This window comes from Poecilia latipinna, unplaced genomic scaffold (genome assembly GCF_001443285.1).
Source record: "Poecilia latipinna isolate Pla-1442-1.1 unplaced genomic scaffold, P_latipinna-1.0 Scaffold808, whole genome shotgun sequence".
Classification (NCBI taxonomy): domain Eukaryota; kingdom Metazoa; phylum Chordata; class Actinopteri; order Cyprinodontiformes; family Poeciliidae; genus Poecilia; species Poecilia latipinna.
The window spans coordinates 139,752-149,427 of record NW_015113424.1 but is presented as its reverse complement, the minus strand read 5'-3'; the positions used below and the strand labels follow the sequence as shown (position 1 = coordinate 149,427).

Here is a 9,676-nt window from a genome sequence, read left to right as displayed (position 1 = left end):
CACAAGCACGCACACACACACACACAGCCACACACACACGCAGACACACACAGACACACACACACGCACACACGCAGACACACACACACGCAGACACACACACACGCACGCACACACACACGCACGCACACACACACACACAGACACACACACACGCACACACACACACACACACACACACACACAGAGACACAGTCAACACTGCAAAACTCTGATCTTACCCAGTGACTCTGGTCGAGTTTCTTTGTGCACCAGAAATGAGACAAAACTAATTTACCAATAACTTTTCATCAAGAAATAGAAACTCGTTTTATCTCATTAATATCTTAATATTGATGAAAAAGTTCCAGTTCTAATGACTGATTATTTCACTTTCAACAAAACATTTTTCCATGTTATGTGAATTAATCTGCCAGTGGAACAAGAACTTTTACATCAATATTAAAGGATTATTGATTTAGAACAAGCTCCTATAATGCACCAAAAAGTTAGTTTTGTCATATTTCAGGCGTACTGAGATATTTCCACTAGAAACAAAACCAACAACACTGAGTAACATTCTGTGTTTTTGCGGTAAATGCCTGAGAAAGAGGATTAATTAAAACATTCTGATCTGAGAAAGTTAAAAAGCAGAATCAGAGGCAGGTGAAGCTCTGCAGGCTGAAAAGTTAATTCAACCCTTTGATTCTTCGATCTTTTGCTCCCGGTGTCTGAATATACCTCCATAACTCTGATCGCGTTGCATGTGAAATACTTTCTGAGAACATAAATCTGAGGGAAATAAATCTGGATCAGTTTCTGAGTAAATGCTTTCAAACGGCTGCAGCGTCTCTTCTACCTTTCTGACAGAACGAAGCTGCCGTCCTCCAGAACCGGAGCTTTCTTCACCAGGTTGAGTTTTCCAAACTCCTCAGAGTACTGCTGCCCTGAACACAACCAGATGACAAGATCTGATTCTACCGCAGAGTGTTAGTGTCAGGCTTAGGAAAAAAGATCAAAACTTTAAGACAGGAAAGTCAAAATGATACAAAAATGTATAATAAATAACATTAGGAGAGTGATTTTTCCTCCACAAAAATAACTAAAAACTACATGAGGGATGTTGAACATCTTGTTAGTATCAAATTAACAAAAAGTAAAACTGTAATCTTTTAACACATCAGGCTCAGATTATTATCAGCAGCAGGACTTTGAAACGATTGTGCAAACAGCTGTTTACATTTCAAGGAAAAAACTACGGACTTGCTGAGCCGATCATTTCTGATCTTTATAAACGATCAAAGCTTCTTTATCAGTTTTACGTCTTTCTTCTAGTAAAATTACATCTTTACTCTGATAATATTATGACTTTATTTGCATGGTTTAAAAGAATATCTTATGTTGACCCTAATACTGATTCAAGTCAAGACACACAGTTAATATTTTAAATACATGGCGGCTAAATGTCCTCAACATGTCTGAAAAACAACTTTCACTCTTCATATCAACTCTGACATGTTTTTACTTCATTTTCCCCGGTGAATAAATACAATCTGGGTGTAAAATCTGTCCATGGAGGAGTTAAAGTAACATCAGCTCAGGGTGTCGGACCGACAGCTTTCTGCTCAAATGTCAAAACTTTAACTGATAACTCACCAGAAACTCCTTTTCAGTCCAGAACAGAGTCATTAACTCAAACATATTTACTGTTTAACCTGGAACTGGGTTTCCAGACTGATAAACTGTAAGCATGACGTCACAAAGCAGCGGCCATCTTACCTGCCAGCAGATCCACCAGCCTGAACTCATAGGGGATTTTCAGGGCCTCGGCGAACAGGTAGAGGCTGCGGCACGGCGGGGACAGCAGGTCCAGATGGAGCTGCATGGTGCTGGGAGCTGCAGATGCTTCACTGCTGCACCGGTTATCCAAACCGCCCAACGCCCCGCCCCTCCTCACCGCCTGGGATCCCCACGCTGACCTTTAACCTCGCCTCGGTCCAACATTTTGTAAACACAGATGAAAATCTAGTTTTCAGCTGTCTGCATACTGTCCAGAGTTTTCAGCAGTAATTAGGAGTTACTGTCTGGACCAAGAGGTCAGACTGAACCTTCAGAGCCACATAAAGACGGTTACAAACTCAGCTTTCTGTCACCTGAAGAACATTTCCAGGATTAAAGATCTAGAGAAACTCCTCCGTCTTCACAGGTCCTAACCCTCTGCCTAAAAATAATCAGCTGTCTGATTTTTTTATTTCATTTTTATTCTTATCACATGTACCATCTTCAGCTGCATCTTAAATTTTGTTTTTTTGCTTCAGACAATAAAAAAATAATTTTATTATGAAGAGAGAAAAGCTTCTTAATTAGGGCCTTTATTTTGTTAGATGTTGAAAAGTTAAACGGTGTAAACAGAGGTGATGCTGAACTGATCCGCTGACCCTAAGCTACGTACATTTACACTGGCTGCTGTGGCTGAACTTAAAAATTGAGGCTAAACATTTTATTACTGTTCATAAAACTAATAATTCAGGTGATATTTTGATACAGTGTTGCTGCTTTGAAGCTACTGTAGTGCAACATTTTGTAGCTGAGGAAATAACTAGCAGTCCTGTGAATTTTGCTGCATGAAAATTAAAACCTGTTCATATTGTTCATGTTCATATTGAACAGTTCTTGGTTCCAGTTTTAATCTCTTCTCTAACAGGATGATGGTTCAGTTCTTTCTCAGCCCTTCAGATTAAACGTTTGGAGGCGTTCTGCAGAAACAACCAGACATCAGATTTTTATTTCTGTGTTCTCAGCGGAAATACTTGAGGAACATGGGTTTGAGCTTCTGGAGCTCTGTGTTGTTCTGCATCTTCTGCTGCAGGCCGCTGGAGTCCAGCAGCGCCTCGTGGGCCTGGTCAACCAGCTTCACTCCCAGCTCCTTCTTCACTCGATCCCTCCAGGCCGTCAGCTTGGGCCGGCCGTCCAGCGCGTCCACGCCGGCGCCCAGAGGCTGCAAACATCAGCATGAGGCGTCACAGAGGAGGAGACGCTGTCATCGCGTTCATTTAGCAGTTTAATTAGAAATAAAGAAATAAAAACCCCTTTCACATTCATCTAAAGTATTAATCTTTAGTTTCCCTCCAGTACACTGCTACATTTAAATCATTTAATTGGATTTTAATTATCTAATAATTAAATTAATGTATTATTTTAATCAAAGCCTCAGTGACTGATATAATAAACTTATGAGATTTTTTTAAAGGTATCTGAGAAAATTCATTTCTAAAGTAAAAAATAAAAATAATCACAAATCCTTTTCCTTCCAGTTCAAAATCATTTGTAACTTTGTTGATTTATCAATAATAAATTCATTACCTGCATGATCTCCACCATGGCCACCACATCCGCCACAGAGATCTTGTTCCCGACGATGAAGGGCTTGTCCTGCAGGAACTTCTCCTCCAGCAGGTCGAGGGATTGCTTCATGTCCTCCACAGCGGCGTCCATCTTGTCCTTCGGGGCCTCGGAGCCCATGACGAACGGATACAGAGTCTGGCCACAGAAATCATTAATGAGGCCCTGCTGGAAGCTGCAGCAGGTAAAACATGAAGGACTAAAATAAAAAACATTAATCTGAATGTTTATCTGATCTTATGGTTGTAATACCTGCAGCCCTGATGCTGTTACTCTGAGTTTACCTCCTTACTGATTAAAACTTTACTGTGTTTTTAAACATAAAGTCTTTTTCCATTTTTCTTTGTCAGCTGAATTACTTTTCCCACCCAGAAGTCGATAACTGACAGACTGATCGATATCTGGGATTTTTGCTAATTTATGCCTCTTGTAATTTTCATTAGTTTTCAAAGTCAAATCAAACCTGTTGATGCAAAACATCAAATTTTCAGTTTTTGATATTTAGCATCTTTTTAACTTTACTGAGTAACAAGTTTTTAAACAAATTTGCACAAGTAGCTGCAGCCAGACATGTTCCTATAGATTACAACATAAAGGAACAAAGTAAATGTGAAGTTATTAAAAGTGTGTAATGATCAGAGGGGCTGATCTGGGACACGAACCCTGAGCAGGAAGACCTTTGAGCAGTGAGATCGGAGGTTCAGATGCTGCCAGGATAAATATTCATCAACACGAGCTCTCTGCTGCAGCTCCGCTGGAAACCAGTGATCTGCCACCGAGCATTTCTGCACCAGGTACTGCAGGATCGCAGTGCTGCAACACACACACACACACACACACACACACACGCACAGAGACACACACACACACACACACACAGTCAATGCATCAGAAATAGGAGGCATTTTCAGTAAGACATGAAAAAAAATCTGACATATTACTGGACTAAATCATAAAAATAAAAAAATCGTCTGAACAAAGAAGGTTTGTCTCTGTTTCCTCCATTAATTATACTGAAGTATTAATACATTCAATACTTCAAGTTAATTTAACTCGCATGCAAGTAAAAAGCAGTCAAGTCCTTAATAACTGATTGTCATGTCTGAGTTATTTATTATCTATATAAATGATGCCATTTCGAATGAAAAGACTTAATAAAAAATCTAAATAAGTCAAAAGAAACAGTTTTTACAACCTGAGGCTTTGTGAACCAGCCTGCTGGATGTGAACGGATGAAACATCTGTTTGTGCTTCAAATTTAAATTAATTTAATTTGCATCATTTATTATTTATCATAAAGATTTTGCAGCATGGATTCACTGTTCACTGCAGATATACTGAACAAAAAGGATTTTTCACAATCAAATAAAAGTGCTTGAAGCCACCAGATGTGGATCTGAATCGCAGAAAAAAAATGACATTAAATAAATAATCTGTACAACAACTTGCAAAAGTATTCAACCAAACAGGAAACAAAGAAAACAGATTCCTGCAGACAGGCAGCAGAGTGTCTGTTGTCCTTAAACCTTCTTTAGAAACAGTTTAGAAGTGTTTGTTTTATTCTCGTTTGATGTTTTGGGGGCGTCAGTCGTATTTTTGCAGTGTTTCAAACAGGAAATGGGCAGAGAGAGCGAGGAGGGGAAGACGGAGTTCCCATCGTCGGGGTTTGACCTCAGAGTCTGTGAAGCGCCGCTGCTGCACCAACCAAACGCTTTGTTTGTTTTATTAAGATACAAACAGGCTCAAAGTAAATATCTGAACTTAATGACCGGAGAATCTAAACAGCTCCGGATGGAGATAAGAGTTTAACAAACTGGTTTATTACTGGATAATTACAAAACCCAGGGCAGATTTATGGAATGTGAATGAAAATATTGGTATGTTTAAGATCCTTGATTAACTCCACATGTCTGTTGATGTGAGTTTTGTTTAATTTTGTTTTAAAGCTCTGCTGGTGAGAATAAGACACCAGTCGGAGTTCTCCAGGGAAATTCTGCTTCCTGTTCTGGATCTGAACGTTAAATATGAAACAGCTGCTTTAAGTTTAACTCTGTGTGTCTTTACATTCCTCTGCTGGAGTTTCTTCTGCTGCTAAATACTTTCTAAGAACAGAAATCTGAAGGGAAATGTAGCTGGATGAGTTTCAGCTGAGACCAAACTGTCGTCTACCTCTCTGTCAGGACGAAGCTGCCGTCCTTCAGGACCGGAACCTTCCTCACCACGCTGAGTTTTCCAAACTCCTCAGTGTACTGCTGCCCTGAAACACAAACACAAACCAACTCCAGCCAAAAAACACCCAACAGATGCTTAAAACGCATAAAAGTGTCCAGAATCTAAACATCAAACTAACTTTTACTCCTCTGATGTGATGTTTAACTTTATAATCTGTGTGGAAAAAGGTCTGGAACGTTCAGCCATGCAGGAGTTAAAGTAACTTCATCTCCCTGCGTGGGACTCGGAGCGTTCTGGGTGAAATGTAAAAACACCAGCAGCTCAGCAGAGGCTCCTTTTTGTTAGACCAGAACCGAGTCGGCAACTCAAAGATATTCAGCACAAAGTTCAACTGAAGGAGGATTTCCAGACGAAGAAACTCTTTGAAATCCTGCAGCTCAGTTTCTGTCTGCAGCTGCAGCTCACCTGCTGACAGCTCCACCTTCTTGAAGGCATAAGGGATCTTGAGCGCCTCGGCGAACAGGTAGACGGCGCGGCACGGCGGGGAAACCAGGTCCAGATAGATCTCCATGGTGCTGAGCGGCTGCTGATGCTTCCTCTGCTCCGGCCTGTTATCCCGGCCGCCTGCAGCTCCGCCCCTCCTCGCTGGGTGACGCGCTGATTTCTAAACGGCGCCGACAGTTCAAAGTATACAAGCCGTCTGGGTTGACCAGTCTGACCTTTGACCCTGGCTTAGTCCCACATTTTGTAAACACTGTGGAGATAATCAGGTTTTTATCTGCTGTGCTGGGCCTCTGTGTGCGGACCGCGCTGCCTTCATAACGAGTTTACAGAAGCAATTAGACGTTTTTGTTGGACACATTATGAAGGGGAAGATCATGTTGTTGCAGCCTGGAGCGCCCAGAGAGGGGCGTGAGGTTAATGACGGAGAATGTTTCCCAGCTGATGAGCAGACGCTCTCATTAGTTCGTTCATGCTCAGAACCCTGATGGTGGGACTGGGCTGGTGCAGCTGCTGGTTCTGGCTCTACTGCGTCTCTGCAGGACTTCCAGTCATTTCTATTATAAACAGATTTTAATTATCAGGATCCTGCAAACTGAGTTTCATTATTTATTCTCCAGGATGTTGTTTCATTTCATTTCCTGTCTGAATAATCAAAGCAACCAGAGCAATACTAATAAAGAACATGAAATTCAGTTTTTTACTTAAAATATTCAACAAAGTAATAAAGGAAGCTTATGCGCTCAGGTTGGAGCAGTTTTTATATCTAATTTAAATTGTCCTCTAACCAATGTGTTTGTTTTTAGTCAAACTCTAAATAAACGTCACATTAAAGATGAAAGAAGTTTTAAAATGTCAGAAAAATCAGATCATTTAACAACAGCATGAAGGCGTTCATTCATTCATTCATTCATTCATTCATTCATTCATAATGGCAGGAATGGGGGACAACTAAACTAAACCTAGAAAATAAAAGTTAGTTAACCCTAAAACATAAACCAGAAACTTTAGATCTGCTAAAGTGCTACAAATAGCATCTAATATAAGCTAATGCTACATCGCTAAATCCAACCAGGTTGATACAACATGAGACCTGCAGTCACTTCAAAATAAGAGCATGAATATAAACGTCTAACTAACTGAATAATTCTTCACAGTCGATAACCAAAACTTCAACACATTGAACTTTATTCAACTGAAACTTTACAAACCAGCTCAATAAATTAGCAAAATTGCTAAACAAATAGTTAGCTTAGCGATTAGCAAGCGGAAGTGTGGCCACTTCTGATGACACAACCAAAATCTTTAGTTTTTTAAAAACAAAATCAACTTTCAAGCTTGAATTAATTGTTGATTTTCTCTAAAGAGTTTAAATGGTTCAGGCTGAAATATTTCCATAAATATAATTTTTCTCAGTGAGTTGCAGAGAAACAGATTTTTGTGGGTTAGTTCTGGTTGGTTGTTGGTCCGTTTGTCTTGGTGGTTCATTGGCTGGTTTAAAGAAACGGACCCGGCTGTGAAGCCTTTACATTTCCATGGGATGGAGACTGGGGCCATTCCACAAGCTTAATATAATCCTCTTTCATGCAACATAAAGCAGTTTTAATGTGTGTTTGGGATTATTGTCGTTTCAGAATATGGCTGGGAAAATGTGACAGGGGCTCCAATCAGCAGCTACATTACCACCTGTTTGTTTTAAATAATCTGCACATTTACGTCACGTTTAGATTAAAGTCCTTATAAATGAAGCAGTGAGGAACTGAAGGTGGAGCAGATTAAAACACCTGCAGGAACAAAATGGCTGGAATATTTATTGGACCCTGCGACTCGTTAAAACGCTCCTGCTTACGGCCCGGTGGAGCCGGTACCAGTCTGTGACTGCAGAGGAGTCGGGTCAGACGGGTCAGACGGAGCCAGACGGGTCGGAACCAGACAGGTTCATATTCCTGATGGACACAGAAAAAAAACTGCATCAACAACAAATTCAAGATGACATTTTGAATAAAACTGTAGAGTCCAACCTTTTTGCCTCAGAGGCAAAAACTGGCAAATTTTAACTACCAGAAAATTCATTAAATAAAAAGTACAAAAATGTGATTATTATTGTGATTTTTTGTTTTAGTTTTAGCTGCTCAACAATAAGCAAAACTTTCACGAAATCTGTATTTTACTAAATATCCAAAACATAAAATATTTGGACTGTTGCCTTTGCAAAATAAAAACTGACAATTTCCCAAGTTTTTGGAGAATCAATTATTTTCTTACTCATTTCTTTAAACTTTTCTTAACTTCAGGTCAGCGGCCAAACAAAATCATCTCAAAGGCCACTAATGGCCCCCGCGCCACACTTTGAACCCGCATGGGATAAAACATCCGGTTTGTTTAAACAACCTGAGCTGAGACTGTTGCTGTCTGTTAGCATGGGAGCTAACGGCGGTTTGGACCGGAGCCGTAAGCTCAGCAATCACAAACATTTATCAAGTAATCAGCATATTTTGAGCTTTTTCTCCGGCTCTGACCCAGATTCTGGCCTCAGTCGGTGCCAAAGCTACCAGCTACAGATGATGAAGATTCTGGAACCTGGAGGGGAATGGGTAACAGGAGTGCTGTTTCCGGGCTCCTCTGGGCTTATTGCGGAGGATGCTGGCGGTCAGCTTGGTGGTCGGCTCGGGGTTCTGCGGCGCTGCTCGGTCCAGGATCTCCACCAGCCTCAGGATCTTCCACTGAGCCAGAGGCAGGTCGTCCTTTCCCTGCAGAGGACAAACACCCAGAGGTGAAAACAGCTGACAGAGCGTTTAACATGTAGAACACAAATATGCTTCAGATCCACCAGCTGACTGCCTCAGGGTCTGACCTTTGACCTCTTATGAAACAAACGTCCATGAACAGCGTGTTTGTTAGTGATGTCGTCTGATAAAGCCGTTTACTCTGGGAGAAACAAAACTCTGCAGAATTTCAGCAAATCATTCAACTATGAGTTAAAGTGCAAATCCATGTGAACTAAACATGGAAAATAAATGAAATAATATTAAACTAATACTTTTTAAAATTAATATTAAGAATTACTATATCTTGCTGAAATGTGACCTGTAAGTTAGATGTGTCTAATTTCAACTGTATTTATGTATTTGCATTAAACTTAGACCAAAAGTAGTTGGTGAGATTTGGTGTTTTTCCAGTGCTGAAGGACAAGTTGAAGGTCAAAGATCCAAAATGGAGGAGAGGAGAAGGGAGAGCAGGAAGGATGGAGGGATGATCAGTGACAGAAGGAGAGCTGATGGAGATGGCAGCACGATCAGATGTTTGAAACTTTATGAGGAGGAACAAAACGGGACAGAAACATGGGAGATGTAGCCGTGGCGCCCCCTACAGGGAGCTGCTGAAACTAATAAAAGTTTATTTTTATTTCTCAAACTTTCCTCCAGCAGACAAGCCTGGGTGTTTTACTGGAAAAGAGTTTTTAAGGCAGGATTTCAAAACTGAATCTTTATTTATGTGACATAACGACCTTTGGTTAAAACTACTCTGGACCCTCGGGTCTCTGCAGGGCAGAGTGAAGCAGCTTGTGGTGGTTTTACCTCCAGGATGTGTTTCAGGATGACCGCTGCTTCATTCTTCACGC

At 40.7% G+C, this 9,676-nt stretch overlaps 3 protein-coding genes across 4 annotated transcripts in view; all 3 read right to left on the bottom strand.

The window, feature by feature from the left end:
• Nucleotides 1–9,676, bottom strand: part of LOC106956340 (glutathione S-transferase theta-1-like) — a 21,658-nt gene that overhangs the window by 6,711 nt on the left and 5,271 nt on the right. The window contains exons 2-3 of one of the 2 annotated variants that reach the window (XM_015047126.1): nucleotides 1,759–1,884; nucleotides 839–926 (exon numbers count right to left, since the gene is read on the bottom strand). In XM_015047126.1, the coding sequence (XP_014902612.1) occupies nucleotides 839–926; nucleotides 1,759–1,864 (194 nt within the window). In that variant the 5' untranslated portion in view covers nucleotides 1,865–1,884. Of the gene's footprint in view, nucleotides 1–838; nucleotides 927–1,758; nucleotides 2,000–9,676 lie in introns of those variants that run through there. The other variant, XM_015047125.1, reaches the window with a different exon arrangement.
• On the bottom strand, nucleotides 2,737–6,180 carry LOC106956339 (glutathione S-transferase theta-1-like). Its single transcript, XM_015047124.1, has 5 exons — nucleotides 6,019–6,180; nucleotides 5,551–5,638; nucleotides 4,044–4,194; nucleotides 3,343–3,519; nucleotides 2,737–2,977 (listed from the first exon to the last, which is right to left on the bottom strand). Exons 1-5 carry the CDS (start codon nucleotides 6,122–6,124, stop codon nucleotides 2,777–2,779), a joined length of 723 nt encoding a protein of 240 aa, XP_014902610.1. The 5' UTR covers nucleotides 6,125–6,180; the 3' UTR covers nucleotides 2,737–2,776.
• LOC106956341 (growth arrest-specific protein 8-like) overlaps nucleotides 7,226–9,676 on the bottom strand; it is a 10,453-nt gene continuing 8,002 nt past the window's right edge. The window contains exons 6-8 of the mRNA XM_015047127.1: nucleotides 9,633–9,676; nucleotides 8,635–8,804; nucleotides 7,226–8,000 (exon numbers count right to left, since the gene is read on the bottom strand). The exon at nucleotides 9,633–9,676 is cut by the window's right edge and continues 19 nt beyond it. Coding sequence (XP_014902613.1) covers nucleotides 7,958–8,000; nucleotides 8,635–8,804; nucleotides 9,633–9,676 — 257 coding nt within the window. The 3' untranslated portion in view covers nucleotides 7,226–7,957. The remainder of the gene's footprint in view (nucleotides 8,001–8,634; nucleotides 8,805–9,632) is intronic.

Excerpts from the sequence above, each read along its gene's own strand:
- LOC106956339 (XM_015047124.1), bottom strand. The coding sequence starts at position 6,124 with ATGGAGATCTATCTGGACCTGGTTTCCCCGCCGTGCCGCGCCGTCTAC. Across the intron at positions 4,195-5,550 it reads AGCTTCGTCCTGACAGAGAG|CACTGCGATCCTGCAGTACC; the intron begins GTAGACGACAGT and ends TGTGTGTTGCAG. Across the intron at positions 2,978-3,342 it reads CCATGGTGGAGATCATGCAG|CCTCTGGGCGCCGGCGTGGA; the intron begins GTAATGAATTTA and ends TGATGTTTGCAG.